General features: G+C 44.2%; 1 protein-coding gene across 6 annotated transcripts in view; it reads left to right on the top strand.

The window, feature by feature from the left end:
• Positions 1 to 18,389, top strand: part of LOC106609115 (kinesin-like protein KIF21A) — a 44,270-nt gene that overhangs the window by 10,352 nt on the left and 15,529 nt on the right. For 4 of the 6 annotated variants that reach the window (XM_014207551.2, XM_014207550.2, XM_014207549.2 and 1 more), the window contains exons 2-19: positions 6,539 to 6,761; positions 8,453 to 8,635; positions 9,267 to 9,416; positions 10,062 to 10,196; positions 11,014 to 11,187; positions 11,673 to 11,788; positions 12,227 to 12,422; positions 12,844 to 13,033; positions 13,175 to 13,238; positions 13,373 to 13,576; positions 14,339 to 14,383; positions 14,886 to 14,946; positions 15,147 to 15,264; positions 15,543 to 15,731; positions 16,243 to 16,442; positions 16,620 to 16,727; positions 16,833 to 16,901; positions 17,039 to 17,187. In XM_014207551.2, coding sequence (XP_014063026.1) covers positions 6,539 to 6,761; positions 8,453 to 8,635; positions 9,267 to 9,416; positions 10,062 to 10,196; positions 11,014 to 11,187; positions 11,673 to 11,788; positions 12,227 to 12,422; positions 12,844 to 13,033; positions 13,175 to 13,238; positions 13,373 to 13,576; positions 14,339 to 14,383; positions 14,886 to 14,946; positions 15,147 to 15,264; positions 15,543 to 15,731; positions 16,243 to 16,442; positions 16,620 to 16,727; positions 16,833 to 16,901; positions 17,039 to 17,187 — 2,574 coding nt within the window. The remainder of the gene's footprint in view (positions 1 to 6,538; positions 6,762 to 8,452; positions 8,636 to 9,266; positions 9,417 to 10,061; positions 10,197 to 11,013; positions 11,188 to 11,672; positions 11,789 to 12,226; positions 12,423 to 12,843; positions 13,034 to 13,174; positions 13,239 to 13,372; positions 13,577 to 14,338; positions 14,384 to 14,885; positions 14,947 to 15,146; positions 15,265 to 15,542; positions 15,732 to 16,242; positions 16,443 to 16,619; positions 16,728 to 16,832; positions 16,902 to 17,038; positions 17,188 to 18,389) is intronic. The other 2 variants (XM_014207554.2, XM_014207553.2) reach the window with 1 other exon arrangement.

Here is an 18,389-nt window from a genome sequence, read left to right as displayed (position 1 = left end):
GTGTGTGTGTGTGTGTGTGTATGAATGTGTGTGTGTAGAACGGTCCCTCATTAACCTCTGCTCTACAGCATCAGTGTCTCAGGGTAAAGACAACCTGGGGAGTAAAGAGTCTGCTCCAACGCTCATTAAAGGCCCAATGCAGTCAAAATATTCTTTACAATGGTTTACAGTATATCATATTGTATAAAAGCTGATGAAACTAACACTGTAAAAATGTGAACAAATTTGATCATTGTTATTTACTGATAGTTGCTGGTTGAAAATACAATCTACACAGGACCGTCTAATCAGAAGGTTTGCATGGAGTTTTGGCTTTCCATGGAGACATCACCATGCAGTAAATTGATTAATAGACCAATAACAACAAGAGTTCCAAACCTCTCTGCCAATTTTCTTTAAATTTAACTAGTAAGTTAAGAACAAATTCTTATTTACGATGACGGCCTACCAGGGAACTGCCTTGTTCAGGGGCAGAACGGCAGATTTTTATCTTGTCAGCTCGGGGATTCGATCCAGCAACCTTTCTGTTACTGGCCCAGCTCGCTAACCACTAGGTTACCTGCCGCCAATAACAGCTCGTTTTGAGTTTCCCCCTCCCCACTCAGACCTCTCCCAGACAAATTAAAATTATAATTTAATTTAACCAGGCAAGCCAGTTAAGAACAAATTCTTATTTACAATGACGGCCTACCTAAGCCAAACCCAGACAACGCTGGGCCAATTGTGCTCCACCCTATGGGACTCCCAATTACAGCCAGATGTGATGCAACTTTGATTTGAACCAGCTACTGCAGTGACCCCTCTTGCACTGAGTTGCAGTGTCTTAGACTACTGCGCCACTCGGTAGCCTTAATTAAGTACAGTAAGGTACTTAATTGTAACGCAGAAATGATTTGATCTTGATTTAAAAAAAACGACTGCATTGGGCCTTTAAAAACCCTATTCCTAGTGCCTGAATTCCCCAGGTACTTGGCCACAATTTAACCTCTGATATGAGTGGAGTTAAAAAGCCAGCTGCCAAACTCCATTCTCCTCTCTTTGCAATGTGTGGGCACAGGGCAGCAATCCTCCCTCTTCTTTCTGTTTTCTTCTCAAATGAATCCGAAGAAGTCTATATGAGTGAATGATTGATTGTTTCCTGTAATCTAGTTGTGTATCGTGCCTGTTGTTTCCCTTCAGTGTGGGTCCAGATGCTTCTCTGGACTCTTTGTAGCTCTAGAATTAGATTAGGGCTGTGACTGTTGTGGTTTGCAGATGGGAAATGATGGTCTCTCAAGGGACCATTGTGGCTGGCTGAGGCGGAGGCAGGGGCTGAGGTCAGGTCCTGATCTGCAGAGAGTCAGCATGATTAAGCTGTGGCTGAATCACCTTTCTTACCAGCATAGTTATTATTATTCATGAAGATCTACACACATACTGTATAGACTCAACCATATCCATAGCAGAGAACACTGGTTATGACGGTCACCTGCCTTCCCTGGTGCAGCCAGTGCACCCTGGCCTCTGGCCTGCAGTACATTTCCAATTTTACAAGAGCCATTCTGTTTGAAGTGTGTTTGTTTAGTAGGAGATTATGCTGGCTAGAAATGTGACTATGCTACCGCCTGGCCCTGCTTCTTGCTGCCCTTTGAACCAGGTCAATGTGTGGTGGTGGTGGTAGATGTGTGGAGGAAGGGGACAGAGAGAGAGAGACGGAGGGAGGGAGAGAATGAGAGAGACAGAAAATGAGAGGGAGAGAGAGGGAGAGGAGAGGGAGAGAAGGGCAGAGAGAGAATGTGACAAAGAGAGACAAAGAGAGACAGACAGGCAAGGCTGCCCCAGATAATTCGTACTGGGTCTATAGGAGAGAAAGCAGAGTCTCGGCTCAGGCCCAGGACAGCTGCTTCTGAATGGGCTAGAGCTATAGTGAGCTAGCCTGGCGCTGTCCATTTTATTCTGAGAGGGGTTAGTGAGTTAGCAAGTGCCGCCGCCATGGTGCATGGCTCCTCCGGCTGTCACTGTAATCGCTGTAATGAGGTCTCCAGCATGAGGCTAACTGGACATGTCACATGGGGAGAGTCTGTCAGGAGCTCTACGGTGTGTGTCCGTACGCGTGTGTGTGTTTGCTTGCATGTATGTGTGTGCGTCAGTCCATGTGTGTGTCAGCCTTTCATCTCACAGAAGCGACCTATCCCACCTGAGTTAACTACAGCCCACCTCTTCTGAACCGGATTATTAAATACTTTCAACATATATTTTATATTCCCTGAAGCAGGCTTAACCTGACCGGGGGGTTGACTGAGTTGTCATGGAGGATAAATGTACAGCCGTTATCACAGAGAGCTAAGAGCTCTCTGTTCAGTCAGTCAGTCCCCCTTTGTAATATTCATATGTGTAAACATACTGAATTGTAATTGGATGCATTTTACCATCGTATCATACTGTGCTATGATTGGTTAAGACCACCCAGATGGTTAGGTCATGGTCAGTTGATCATGGTTGGAGATACGTGAACATGCCAGTTGTAGCTAGCTAATAAAGAGCTACGTTAAGAAATATCCTGTGTATTGCATTGTATTATTTTGTACAAAGCGTGCAAAACAAGACACCCTTGTACTGTGTTAGGGAAAGGCTTTGGTTCCCCTATAGAGGTACAGGAACTGGAGAGTTCGAATACTAGAAAACAACACATAAGACTTAATACTTTGTGGCACTATAGTGTAGTGTTGTCCTATGCTTGTCCTGGGGATGGAGTTGGACTCAAAGTGTGTATACATTTTTGGTTCAGGCCAGCACTAACACACATCTGGTTCAACTAATCACCTAATCACTGATTACCTTGATTCGTTTTGTCAGAGCTGGGCTAGAACAAACATTTACACCACTCTGGATCCCCAGGACTAGTGTTGAAAAACACTGCTGTCGTCTAGAGGGTGGATTAGTGCTTTAAGTCTGAAGTCTACATGAAGGTATGGAGCAGCTACTGTATATGTCAACCACTATTCACCCTGAAGGATCCAGTGTTTTCATTTCACTCATAGCCTAAAACCTGTCAGTCAACTATCCCAGCTAGAGGACAAATGTAATGTACACAAGTGCACTACTCACTCACACTGCACTGTGAAGTGTGTTCAACACTCATAAACTTGTCATTGTATATAACGTCAACAGTGAAGAGGCGACTCCCGGATGTTGGCCTTCTAGGCAGAGTTAGAAAGAAAAAGCCATATCTCAGACTGGCCAATAAAAATAAAAGATTAAGATGGGCAAAAGAACACAGACACTGGACAGAGGAACTCTGCCTAGAAGGCTAGCATCCTGGAGTCGCCTCGTCACTGTTGATGTTGAGACTGGTGTTTTGTGGGTACTATTTAATGAAGCTGCTTGTGAGGCTTCTGTTTCTCAAACTAGACACTCTAATGTACTTGTCCTCTTGCTCAGTTGTGCACCGGAGCCTCCCACTCCTCTTTCTATTCTGGTTAGAGCCAGTTTGCGCTGTTTTGTGAAGGGAGTAGTACACAGCATTGTATGAGATCTTCAGTTTCTTGGCAATTTCTCGCATGGAATAGCCTTCATTTCTCAGAACAAGAATAGACTGACGAATTTCAGAAGAAAGTTATTTGTTTCTGGCCATTTTGAGCCTGTAATCGAACCCACAAATGCTGTTCCTCCAAATTCTCAACTAGTCTAAAAAAGGCCAGTTTTATTGCTTCTTTAATCAGAACAATGGTTTTCAGCTGTGCTAACATCATTTCAAAAGGGTTTTCTACTGATCGATTAGCCTTTTAAAATAATAAACTTGGATTAGCTAACACAGCGTGCCATTGGAACACAAGAGTGATGATTGCTGATAATGGGCCTCTGTACGTCTATGTAGATATTCCATAAAAAATCTGCCGTTTCCAGCTACAATAGTCATTTACATTAACAATGTCTACACTGTATTTCTGATCAATTTGATGTTATTTTAAATGGACAAAAAAAAACTTTTCTTTCAAAAACAAGGACATTTCTAAATGACCCCACATTTTTTAACGGTGGTGTACATTGATCTATATGGCTCTGGTCTAGAGGCCTATACTGTTTAAACAAACTTCTGGTCTAAAATGTCTTTCTGGTGTTGAGAAAGCAGCTTTGAAATGGCAGTGATCAGCTAAGTTTATTGGTCTTATTCAGGAGGAATCTGTCAACAATCTTGAGCTGGTCAAATATCCTAGGAGAATCTCACTTTAATTTCCTTGATTCCTCATGTTCTCTCTCCTCGCCTCAAGGAGAGAGGAAGCAAGCAAACAAGGAAATGCAATTGAGATTCTCCCAGGATATTGTGTATGGAAGACACTGGGGGATGTCACAGAGCAAGGCTGGAGTCCTAGACATACACACACAAGGAGGAGTGTTTGACTGTTTGTCTTGCGTCACCGCCTTGGCTGGGATGCTCTCATCACAATCAATCAGACCAATGATGTGATTTACACTGCACTGAACTCACTTTCTTTCCTCATGTAGGGACATTTGACACCAAATTAAATGCTATTGAATGTAATCTCGTGACCAGTGCTGTGTATTATCTAGTATCTTTGATCTCATCTTTGGCTGAAAGCCAGCCCAGCATTCCCACTTTTAGTATTTCCGCATTATTGTTACTTAACGTGTTGTAAGCGGTGATGAGTGTTATCTTTGTTATGGTGGATAAGAGTGATGGTTCTGTACTGTTTTAGGAAGTGGGCAAAAGGGATTACTGTGGATTCCCCCTAACCCCCCAAACCCCTAAAACTTGTGTCAAACAGAGGTCTGTCAGAGGGGTGTTCTGCAGGAACATGAACAAAGAGATCAGTAATGGACTAGTATACTATACAGTCAACAACTAGCCTACCTGTTGAGGCAGCAGCAATACGTAAATACTGAAATACTCTGTAGCAAATACAGAAGGAAGTTATGACCCAGATTATGTACTAGAGGTGTAACATTAAAAGTAATGCAGCCTCCTCTCCTCATCTTCTCTTCCTCCTCTCCTCTCATCTATCCCTCCCTCGCTTTGTCCCCTCTTCTCATTCACTGTGTAATCCCAGAGAGAGGATGCTAAATAGTTGGGATCTGATGTCACTGGGGCACAATAACACCACTGTAGCCTGACTGTGTGCGTGTGTGTGTGTGTGTGTGTGTGTGTGTGTGTGTGTGTGTGTGTGTGTGTGTGTGTGTGTGTGTGTGTGTGTGTGTGTGTGTGTGTGTGTGTGTGTGTGTGTGGATGTGTGGAAGTGTGTTCTGTAGCCTGACTCTCTGTTGTGACTCTCCAATCACAATACTGCCCTTATAAACACAATTACATGCCTAACACAAGTAATGCATTTACTTACAGTACTCTTCCATCAAGTCTTCTGAATGTTTCCTATTTGAATTTAGAAATCCTGTGATATTTGTCCAGTGAGTTCTGTGATGAGCTAGACAGGCACAGGGGCAGCGTGTATGGGGGAATTGCAAGGCAGGGTGTGACTGTTTACCTAGTGTAGCTCCACAGCTTCCACTCTTTTCTGAGCCCAGGCTCGAACACTGAGGGCTCTGTATGGGGCAGAGTGGTGGAGTGAGCTGTCAGCGTGAGGGGAATCGCACACACAGACACACATACGCCGGCACGCAAACACACACATGCAGGTATGCACGCACGCAGGCACACATACAAACACGCAGGTATGCACACACACACACACACACACACACACACACACACACACACACACACACACACACACACACACACACACACACACACACACACACACACACACACACACACACACACACACACACTCCAGGCTCCTAGAAAAACAGATTAGTGAATAATACACATATTACTAATAACTGGACCAATAGATCTACTGTATGTAGCACAGATGAAGCTAACTGTTTTATAGAAGCAATAAAGCACTCAAACGTGGTATATCGTGAAAAGCAGGGTTAAGTGGTTAACTTCATGTCTAAAAGTCAACCATAACCCTGAATCATACTCGACATGCAACTTTCAAACTCAGCTTATCAGACTTTCAACATTCAAACTCTGCTTATCAAAGCTTTGCCCTTGAGGTTTTGTCAAGGAGCTCAGGTCTCTACACCTGCTGCATGCCACATCCCTGCATACCGCAAGTCAATGTATCAACACATCAGAATAAGTACCGAGTCGGGTGTAGTGACAGTGCGATATGGGATAACGTTTCCGTGCCTCTTCTGATAACATGCCAGGAGTGAAGATATTAACATATTAGACACATCTACCGAAGGGTGGAATGTTATGCAATGACTAACTGTTACGAGATACTGTTCTCCGTGCCTCAAATGTAACTTTGCCTTCAACAATTAAGAAGGCATAGATGGAAACCAAGCTCACAAAACATCTCCATGATAAACTCTCGCTTCCTCTCTCTCTCTCTCTCTCTCTCTCTCTCTCTCTCTCTCTCTCGCTCTCTCTCTCTCTCACCGTCCCTCTCCTTTTCTGTATATCTATTCATGTTTAACGTTTTATACAGTTACAAACCCTAACCCGGCATCTCTCTCGACCCTCTCTCAGGATTCGTCCTCAGCTGGCGAGGGAGAAGATCGAAGGATGTCACATCTGTACGTTCTGCATGCCCGCCGAGCCCCAGGTGATGCTGGGTAAAGACAAGGCGTTCACTTACGACTACGTGTTTGACATGGACTCCCAGCAGGACAGCATCTACACACACTGCACAGAGAAACTCATCGAGGGATGCTTCGAGGGGTACAACGCTACCATCTTCGCCTATGGACAGGTCAGATATTTGCATGACATACGCACGCACACACACACACACACACACACACACACACACACACACACACACACACACACACACACACACACACACACACACACACACACACACACACACACAAAGGTGTACATGCACAACTGCATACATATACACACGTACACACACATTTACAAACATGCGCACAAACGCATAAAAAACACATGCACACACCATATTTGCCTACAGACGCAATGCGGTGCAATGCTGGACACACCCTAGGAAAGGGCTTGGCTCTGCCACACACAGGAATCCATCCACGTGTCCTGTGGTCTCTGGTCCAAGCAGAACATGTTATCACACCTCGTTTCCAATACCAAACTCACACTGGCTATTGCAACGTCATTTGTCAAACCCCATCTGGATATACGATAACTCTGCTAAAACTCACATTGACTGTAACGACGTCATTTATCCAACCTTATAACTGTGTCTCAGTGAGTGATATAGCACTGCTTTGAAATTGTTCTCAGTTAGGCTCCACGTCTTCATAGAGCTCATCTCATATGAAGAGAGAAGCAAACAGGCCACGAAAACTCAGTGAACTCAGCAACATCAGGCATGTTCTAACGTGACCAACCTCAGGGTTTTTATTGGCTTGATAGATTAGCACATGTGACTGACTTTCTACAGTACATGTTCATATCTATCTATCAGGCTCTCTTTCGCTATCTCTCTCTCTCTCTCTCTCTCTCTCTCTCTCTCTCTCTCTCTTTCTCCCTGCTCTCTCTCTCTGCCTGTCTGTCTTTCAGTGGAAGGCGTTCAGTTGTACAACTGACTAGGTATCCCCCTTTTCTTTTCTTGCTCTTACTCTCTCAAACTTGTTCACTTTATCTCCACTCTCTCAATCTCTCGCTCGTATTTTTTTGCGTTTGCCTCTGTCACAACCTCTTCCTCTGATCTCAAACTCTATAATGGAGCTCTGCCAAACTCTCCTTTCACTCCACTCCTCCTCCTCTTAATCTCTCTGTCCATTCTCTTCTGCCGGCTCCATTCTTCTCAGCCCCGTTGTCTCCCTGTCAGACTCTCATTCAGGGTCCACAGCGGGTCGCGCACGCACGAACACACATACACATGCGCACTCACACACCACAATTTATATGTATGCATGCATGCACACACACTCACAATGACATCTACACAAATACACACAAAAACGCACGGTCACACACACACACACACACACACACACACACACACACACACACACACACACACACACACACACACACACACACACACACACACACACACACACACACACACACACTACTGTCAGAGTATCTTTCAGGTGACGTGGGAATTGGCGTCGCATTCCTTTGGTAGTCACCATGACAACCAAGCCCCCAACCCCAATGTGTGTGCACTGTGCCGTAGTAGCTACATATATTAGGAGTGGCTTTAGTCCAGGAGAGCCATATTTGACAGGGCTTGTTTTTCTTATATTCTGGCGTTTTGTACTGTTTTTGAATTTGAGTAAGAAAAGCTGACCCCCACTCCCCGTTTATAACTTCCTGTATTCATGAAATAGCAGCATAGGCCCACTGACTGTCTGAATAAGTTTGAAGTAAGATAAATGAGTAAATAAATGAAAAAATATAATTGGTTATTGATCCTATCATATCCACCCCCTTCTTCTCCCTCTCCCCCAGACTGGTTCGGGGAAGACCTACACCATGGGTACAGGGTTTGACGTGAACATCAGTGAGGAGGAGTTGGGCATCATTCCCCGGGCAGTCAAGCACCTCTTCAGGGGCATTGAGGAACGACGGCAGACCGCCACAGAGCAGGGCAAGCCTGTACCCGAGTTCAAGATCAACGCACAGTTCCTGGAGGTATGTGTGATGGAAAGGACAAAACGTACTATGTGCTTTTTGTAGCTGAGGTGATTTGGTTAAGACGTTGGGTTGGTGAGCGGGAGACCCGTATTCAATCCCAACTGTTTACACTTTTGAACCAGAAATACAATCTCTCTCTGTAGTCTCCCATTAGCTCTGCAACATGAGGAAGCTTGGAGATGCAGGTTTCTACATCTCTGAAAAGAAGCCCATTGGCCCTGGAAGGCAAGGTGGAGCCTTCATTATTGCTTACTTAAATCTATCCGGTACCCTTCCCTTAGAGCTGCTAACACAAGCGAGGTATTAGGGGAAAGGGTTCTGGCTAGGGGTTGCAGCAGCTGTGTGTAGCAACCTGGAGCAGATGGAAGTATACTGTACTTCTGTCTGCTCATTGGATGTGTTCAGCTAATTTAACTCTATAGGCAGATGATTTATCACCACAGAGTAATTACTAGGGAATTACATGTCTCACTCAAATCTGATATCGCTTGCTGATACATGTCTCTAAAAACTAATAAAGCAGTATACTTTCCATAACCAAAATTACTTAACTACTGATGTTTTCCATGCACAGTTATTTGGCTTTGGGGTATTGGTTCATCGGCTTGTTTTTTTCCCCCTATCCCAGCTGTACAATGAGGAGGTGTTGGATCTGTTTGAATCAACACGGGACATGGATGGGAAGAGACAGAAGTCCACCATCAAGATTCATGAGGACGCTAACGGAGGCATCTACACTGTGGGAGTCACCACGCGCACGGTCACCTCCGAGGCAGAGGTTAGTCTCAATCACAATCTAAAGCAGAAGAACACCAATCTGTACCTATGGTCATTGGTTAAACATATGTTATTGCTGTGAGCCTATATCTGTTTGTGTATGTGTTTGTGTCAAGGCTCAGGAGAAGACCCAGATGCAGACAGTTTTGAAGTAACAAAAGTTTATTGCAAAAACAGGGGGGCAGGCAAACGACAGGTCAAGGGCAGGCAGAGGTCAGTAGTCCAGAGCAGAGTCCGAAAGGTACAGAATGGCAGGCAGGCTCAGGGTTAGTAATCCAGGGTGGTGTGACAAGGTACAGAACGACAGGCAGGCTCAAGGTCAAGGCAGGCAGAATGGTCAAAAACCGGGAAAGCTAGAAAACAGGAACTAGACACAGACAGGAGCACAGGAAAAACCTCTGGCAGGCTTGACAAAACAAAACGAACTGGCAACAGACAAACAGAGAACACAGGTATAAATACACTGGGGATAATGAGGAAGATGGGCGACACCTGTAGGGGGGTGGAGACAAGCACAAAGACAAGTAAAACAAATCAGGGTCTGAAATTGTCAAACAGAATTTCTCTCTTGAATACACTGTACTAACTCTAAACTCTCCCATTCTTTTCCTGCCCCTGGTCCCTCCCTCCCTCCCTCCCTGTACAGATGATGCAGTGTCTGAAGCTGGGTGCTCTGTCCCGTACTACAGCCAGCACCCAGATGAACATCCAGAGCTCGCGCTCCCATGCCATCTTCACCATCCACCTGTGCCAAGTCAGAGTCTGCACTCCAGACGACAGCGTACGTGGCATAGCACCAGTGGCCTGGAGCTCTCTAGAGCCAAGCCTAGGATAGGATAAGCTTTTCACAGTCTATTTCACTGGCTGTACTATTTTCACTTATCTGTTTACCCTGTCATTCTTTAGAAATTACATGATTAAAAGGTTATTAGGCTGCATAATCATTACCATTTTATTTGGGGGTTGTTGTAACATACAACCACTCGTTTGTTGCCTATTGTGAAAATACACATTAATAACATTTAATTTCCTAGTATTTATGAGATTAACAATAAACACGTTACCCAAGCCTCCCATTTACATTTACGTCATTTAGCAGAAGCTCTTATCCAAAGCAACTTACAGTAGTGAATGCATACATTTCATACATAGATTTTTTCTCCGTACTGGTCCCCCGTGGGAATCAAACCCACAACCCTGGTGTTGCAAACACCATGCTCTACCAACTGAGCCACACGGGACCTCCCACACAGCTCCCCAGCCAGCGACACAGCTCACCACACAGCATAGCTCCCCAAATAAATCCCAATGGACACACACACCAGCTGGGCATGATGTCACCCTCTTCTCTCTGCCCGCTGAATACATGGACAATATACAGATATTACAGATACAGATATGTCTATCCACTGGTGTTGTTATTGAGAGTTATAATGGAAGACGAAAACCAGCAGTTATATTTCTCTCATAAGCCTAATCAATGCTACAGCTGAAATGTCGATACACATGTCCAAGACATGAAATTACACACACAATCACCATGTGTATTTTCCCCACAGTCTCTTATTTGTTTTATTCACAATGCCCATCTCCTTCAGGAGTCCAATGAGACAGACAACCATCTGGCCAACGGTTCCTCTGAGATTAACTCTGAGTTCGAGACGCTGACGGCTAAGTTTCACTTTGTGGACCTGGCCGGGTCGGAGAGACTAAAGAGGACAGGAGCTACTGGGGATAGAGCCAAGGAAGGCATCTCCATCAACTGTGGACTGGTGAGACTCTCACTGTAAAATAATGCATGCTATAGTTCGAAAAATGGTGAACACAGTGCCTGGTTTGGGTCAATTTATTACAAGTTGACGGACTTTAAATGGAATTGACCCGAACCATTCCCAATGCTAGAACAGTGCATGTAAAGGTCATAGGTTACTCAGCACTAGGAGGTTTTAGAGAGTCAGGACAGTGGTGATGTCATGTCCTCTTCTTGGATGACTGACATGAAATGTTTCAATGATACACCTGTTGTGTAGAGCTGAGAAACTAGCGGGGAAAGCGCCCCCTGGTGGTTGAGAAATATATTGCATGTGTCCTACCAACACTGCCACCACCTCTTTGATTGACAACTGAATTTAAACGTCACATTAAAGGAAGGATTTTATGCTTTATTTTTGATAGAATGCAGACGTTTAAGCCTCATTTTTAAGGATCTCATCTCATCTTCATGTCTCCTTGGTCTGTTTTTCCTCTCTCGCTGCAGCTTGCGCTGGGTAACGTGATCAGTGCTCTGGGGGACAGGAGTAAGAGGTCCACCCACGTGCCTTACAGGGACTCGAAACTCACCCGGCTACTGCAGGACTCTCTGGGAGGAAACAGGTCTGTATGTCCTCATAAACCACATAAAGACACTGTATGTAATAGTGTTTGACGATATAGATATAATAGCAGTTGTATTCTATTTCTAGAGTATCACTAGAACCTCTCCTTGAAGCTTTATTATGTGGATGAATTAATTATCTGTCTAATGAAGGTCTGCTGACTAAAATGTAAATGTTTTAAAAGTAATCTATTAAAACCGGAATTTCTTTACGCTAGTGGGTGAATTAATTACCATATATTTGAATATTTATCTATTTTTAAATCAATTCAAATAATTCATTTGATTTATTTTCCAAGTAGTTTACAAAGTGATTTACATTGACATCGCCTATCTAGTTATTCCGTTTCTAATGTGGTCTTATTTTTTTGGTGTCTGTCGACGGTCCGTGTCTGTATTCCGTCCATCTTCCGTCCATCTTCCATCTCTATCCCCAGTCAAACGGTGATGATAGCGTGTATCAGCCCATCTGACCGGGACTTCATGGAGACACTGAGCTGTCTGAACTACGCTAACAGAGCCAGGAACATTAAGAACAAGGTGATGGTGAACCAGGATAAAGCCTCCCAGCAGATATCAGCTCTAAGGACTGATATTGCCAGGCTACAGATGGAACTGATGGAGTACAAGACGGTAAGAGAAGGAAAGAGGGATGGAGGGTGCAAGAGAGAGAGAGAGGGAGATTCGATTTTTTTTTGCTATTTTAGATACCATTATAAAGGCACTGTTTTCCAGGTCAAATCATATGGTTAACTGTACCATAATATGGATCCATATCACTTTTAAAACATACTAACGGCTGCACGTGTCCATTGAGGCTGTATTTCTGGTAGCCTGGAATCCAACTAAACAATAGTGAAACGAAGGGATATTCAGTGTGGATTTTAGTCTATATTTCTCTATGACCTACACTCATCTCTCTGGTCCCTCTGGTCTGAACAGGGCAAGCATCTGGTAGGGGAGGTATAACAATGTATAGTTGTATTGGACTAACTGATCAACTATAATGATCTACTATAATAACCATAGTCCTCTGGTCTCTCTCTGGTCTCAGGGCAAGCGTATGGTGGGGGAAGACGGCATGGAGAGCATCAACGACATGGTCCATGAAAACAGCATGCTACAGACAGAGAACAGTAACCTGAGGATCAGGGTCAAGGCCATGCAGGAGACCATTGACGCCCAGAGGGCCAGACTCACACAGTACCTCAGTGACCAGGCCAACCAGGTTCTGGCCAAAGTGGGTACGTACTGGGACAGGAATAATGGACCTTATTCACACTGCACCGGGATGATTCAAAATCCAGGCTAGTGGGATAGGAAGTGCTCCGTTAAAGTCTATGGAAAAAGTGCTGAAAATACCCTCATGTTCGATTATCTTTCAGGTGAGGGGAATGAGGAAATTGGAAATATGATCCAGAACTATATCAAAGAAATCGAGGAGCTCAGGTATGATGCATGACAAGTCTCTTACATGTACAGTATGATGTGTCCGTAGAAAGGAAGACAGGAGTATTGTGACCTTTGGTTTTGGTGTTGGGAGACCCACAACAGTATTCTGACCGTTGGTTTTGTGTCTGCAGAGCCAAGCTCCTGGAGAGTGAGTCAGTGAATGAGAACCTCCGTAAAACCCTGTCCCGTGCCAACACACGTTCCTCCTTGTACGCTGGTGGGGGCTCCTTCTCCCCAGCCCACCTCGCCCCCGAGATAGTGGCTTCCGACATCATCGAGATGGCCAAGAAAGATCTGGAGAAACTCAAGAAGAAAGAGAGGAAGAAAAAGAAGAGGTAGGAGTTGTTTTTTCCCCTTCATACCTTTGATATTGCACTCTTTGATATTGCACTCACTCCGCGTTGCTGTTTTGATGTACATTTCACATACAGTACATGCCATGAATCCGATTGCATTATGTTTGTTGCAATTTGTAACTAAGTGTATATGTCCAAACTTGTGGATGAAACAATAGAAATAAAACTAAGCAATGGGTAGACTTTGATGGTAGGCCTTGAGTCTAACAGTGATATGCTCGGAGGTGGTTAGAGATGGGCTGGGCATGGTGGGGTGAGGGGGAGAGGTGGTACTGGGGAGGGAAGGGGGGGAGGATTAGAGAAGGGTGTGGGGGGATTACAGAGGCGAGGGGAATTGGTTTCCGTTGTTGTCCCAGGGTGTTTTGGGTAATTAGCTCTGGCACCCAGCCTTTCCCCTTCAGCAGATACCTATTCCCTCTCTAATGTCTATCTACTGTAATACCCCATACATGATGGGTTTATATAACAGGCCCAGTCATGTTCAGACGTACCTGTACTGTACAACTGGTCTCTCTCTTTCTCTGTGGTTTAATACACATTTGATAAACATTTGATAAACAACATAGCACATAAACAAATTGGTACACATCAACAAGCCAAATGAAGGCAACCAGTGCCAAATCCTCTAAGGTTAACCTGTTCTTCCTTGCTACACTCTTTTCTGCTCTCTGGTTCACTCCCTTCCCCTGCCAACCTCATTCTCTCCAACTGTCTCCCCTATTCTCCTCCCCCACTCTGAAGACTGCAGCGGCTCGAGGAGAGTCACCATGAGGTTAAGCTTCCCAGGTTTGCTATACCCCTCTCTCCCCCATCTCTCGAACCCCCTCTCCTCCCACTCTCCCCCATTTCTCTAACTTCCCTCTTCTCACCTCTCTAACACAGCTTTTACACCTGCAGGTAGTTGCCACACCTGGAGGAAAACACACTTGTAATCTCTCACCTTTCTCCTTACCCCTCTCCCTCTTTCTGCATTGTTGAGACCCTTAAACTAAATAAATGAACTAAAAGATTCAGCTCTTTTTGCCATGATGCAACCACATAATGTCAATCAATCATTCACTAACGTCTACTTCGGGGATGATTCTAACAACCAAATGATTTGAGTTCTGATTGAATTGTGATTCTAACCTTAAATGCATTTTTACAGTATGCAGAAAAATCAAGATAGTGTGTTCATGTGCTGTATGGTAGTGCTATATGGTATGGTAGTGCTCCCTGATAATCTAGTGACCTGATGTCTTGCGTTTGCGGTCAATGGCTACCTAAACCTCTGGTTCTGTTCTCACAGTGTGGTCAAGGAGGGGGTGCCAGACAACGAACAGGAACGAGGCAACGACGAGGCTGAGGTGGTACGTCTAAGAATGTCCTTAATTGGCATATTTATGTCAGTGTGTGTGTGTGTGTGTGTGTGTGTGTGTGTGTGTGTGTGTGTGTGTGTGTGTGTGTGTGTGTGTGTGTGTGTGTGTGTGTGTGTGTGTGTGTGTGTGTGTGTGTGTGCCGTGTGTGTGTGTGTTCTTTGTACTCACATCGTGCAAATGTGTGTGAACAGGATGACCACGTCAGTGACCATGAGGAAGGAGAGGAGCTTGAGGGAGAAGAGGAGGAGTATGAGATGGAGGGAGAGGAGAGCTCGGACGAGTCAGACTCTGAAGAACTGGATGAGAAAGGTAAAACTCTCTCACACACACACACACACACCTACACACACACACCTACACACACACATCCAAAGGTGCTTTTACACTGTCATACAGAATGCCTTCGCAACTTTGGTCCTGGAGGGCTGTGGGGAGTGTGTGAAGAGTTTTCAAACCCAGGTCTAGCACTCCTTATTCATTCACCATGATTAGATGATTCTGTTATTTTAATAAAAGTAGTGAAGAATAGTGAATATGTCAATGAAGCGTGTCTCATATAGCTAGTTCTGTGTGTGTTCTCTGAACAGAGGACTTCCAGGCGGACCTGGCCAACATCACGTGTGAGATCGCCATCAAGCAGAAGCTGATAGACGAGCTGGAGAACAGCCAGCGCCGTCTGCACACGCTCAAACAGCAGTATGAACAGAAACTCATGATGCTGCAGAGCAAGATCAGAGACACACAGCTGGAGAGGGACAAGGTGCTGCACAACATGGGTACGTATACGAGAGAAAGAGACGTGCACAGGATATGATGTCATGTATCATGGTCACAACATCGGTACAGCAGAGACGCACAGGAATATGGTGACAGATTAATGAAGGGTTGCATTTATTTGTTTAGGTGGTATGTGCTATGTCGCTAGATCTCAGATTGAGTATATTATGGAGTTGTATAACTAACTCGATCTAACTAATCCTATCCACCACCAATGACACCATACCTGTACATAACAATTTAATGTATTTTGTGTAAGTCTCTCTATCATTATTTGTTATTTCAGACACCATAATGTACATGCACTTGTGTTTAAACCCCTTATTTCTAGAGGGCTGTCATATTCTGTAAATCACTTTGTGACTGTGACAACGGTTGCTTTAAAAAGGCTAACATTTGAATGACTGATTTGATTGATATTCCATTGTGGCTGTGCTGAGCTGTGTCGGTTGAACTGTGTTGTGTTGTTTCCACCGTGCCTGTGCTTAGCTGAGTTAGTTGTGTCTGCAGGCTCGGTGGAGACGTGCACGGAGGAGAAGGCTAAGAAGATTAAGTTAGAATATGAGAAGAAGTTGAGCTCTATGAACAAGGAGATGCAGAAGCTGCAGTCAGCCCAGAAGGAACACGCACGCCTCCTCAAGAACCAATCACAGTACGAGAAACAGCTCAAGAAACTCAACCAGGATGTGGCTGAGATGAAGAAAACAAAGGTACAGAAAAAATTGTGGATGGAAGGATGGGTGGGGCGATGGTAAAGTGGGTGAGTGAGTGGGTGGTTTGTTGGAGGGATGGGTGGGTCGATTGGGGGTAGGTGGTTGGTTGGGGGGGATGGCTGGATGGATTTATTGACTGATTGATTGACATGTAAATGGTGGGTGTTGTGCTAGGTGGGTCTGATGCGCCAGATGAAGGAGGTGCAGGAGAAAAACAGAGCGTCAGAGTGCCGACGCAACCGAGAGATCGCTACTCTGAAGAAGGACCAGCGCAAACATGAGGTATTGTTACAGACAGGAAATAATGTGTGTTGTGAAGTTGTGTGTTATCCTGTGACAAAGTTCAATTAAATTAATGTATTGATATTATGTGCCTGTCACTTACAGCACCAACTGAGACAGCTGGAGGCTCAGAAGAGGCAGCAGGACCTGATACTACGCAGGAAAAATGAGGAGGTAAGATAAACTGGGTCATGTTCAGTATGGCAAACTGTGACAAAACGTTTTGCAATGGAAAACAAAACATCTTTGTCCTTTTTGGACTCGTTGAAATTATCCATACTGAACGTGGCCCTGCTTTCCTCCTTCGCTAGGTGACAGCTCTGAGGAGACAGGTGAGGCCCACCTCAGGGAAGGTGAACAGAAAGGTGAGCCTACCGGAGCCCCTCCAGGACCCTTCACACCGCGGCATCCCAGGCAGACCTCACTCTGCTGGGGCAGCAGACCCCAATGGCACCCCAAGGTACTGATGGTGTGGGTGAGAGTGTGTGTGTGCGTTTGCGATGTGCATAGGCATGATGTGATTGTTAACCAAATAGCTACCCAGACTATCTGCAATGATTCTCTTTGCACTAACTCTTTTGACTCATCAAATACGCTGCTCTTATTGTTTATTATCTATCCTGTTGCCTAGTCACTTTACCCCTACTTATATTTACAGTACATATCTACCTCAATTACCTCGTGCCCCTGCACGTTGACTATGTACTGGTACCCCATGTACAGGGATGGGCTAAAATCACAAAATACAATTACAAAATACAGATACAAACTACCATAAAAGATCAATGTGTTAAAATAAACTACAACATACATATTTGTAATGTATTTCATAAAAATACATGTATTTTAAAATACAAGTAGCCGGCCCGAACAGCAACAACATTCTCAGTAATGGTTGCAAAAACGTTTTGCTTGCTATGATATATTGTTGTTTATATACCTTAGTTGAGCAAGTTATTCTGGATAATACCAAATTTAATTGAATTCTGCACCTACCAAACTGAATTGTTTCAAGGCAGGGCCCATTAGAATAATACTCAGCATGCTTTGCAAGTGTTATATATACATCATTTAGCAGACTTTCTTATCCAGAGCAAGGGCACGTTAACAGATTTGTCACCTAGTCGGCTCAGGGATTCAAACCAGCGACCTGTTGTTTACTGGTCCAACACTCCTAACTGCTAGGCTACCACCATTCATTTAGCAGATGATTTTATCATACCATAGTGCTATCAGACTGATACCAATGCGGGGTGAAAGGGGGGACACAAAATGTGTACCACTATAAAACATTTAGAAAAGTATTTAGTATTTTGAAAATACAAATTACAGTATTTTCAAAATACAAAATACATTGGAGTGTAGTTCAGCCCAGTGTTATTCAAATCTCAAAATACTCAGAAGTAATTAAACCAATGTATTTCAATTATATGTAACATAAATACTGCCCATCTCTGCCCGTGTATATAGCCAAGTTATCGTTACTCATTGTGTATTTATTCCTTGTGTTATAATTTTTTCGATATTTTCTCTCTGCATTGTTGAGAAAGGCCCGTAAGAAAGGCCCATTTCGCTGTTTGTCTTCACCTGTTGTTTACAAAGCATGTGGCAAATAACATTTAATTATATGTTTTACTTGATTTGATTTGTGTACATGAAAGG

The sequence above is a fragment of the Salmo salar genome, chromosome ssa07, assembly GCF_905237065.1.
Source record: "Salmo salar chromosome ssa07, Ssal_v3.1, whole genome shotgun sequence".
Lineage (NCBI taxonomy): Eukaryota > Metazoa > Chordata > Actinopteri > Salmoniformes > Salmonidae > Salmo > Salmo salar.
This window is presented reverse-complemented; position numbering and strand designations above follow the sequence as displayed.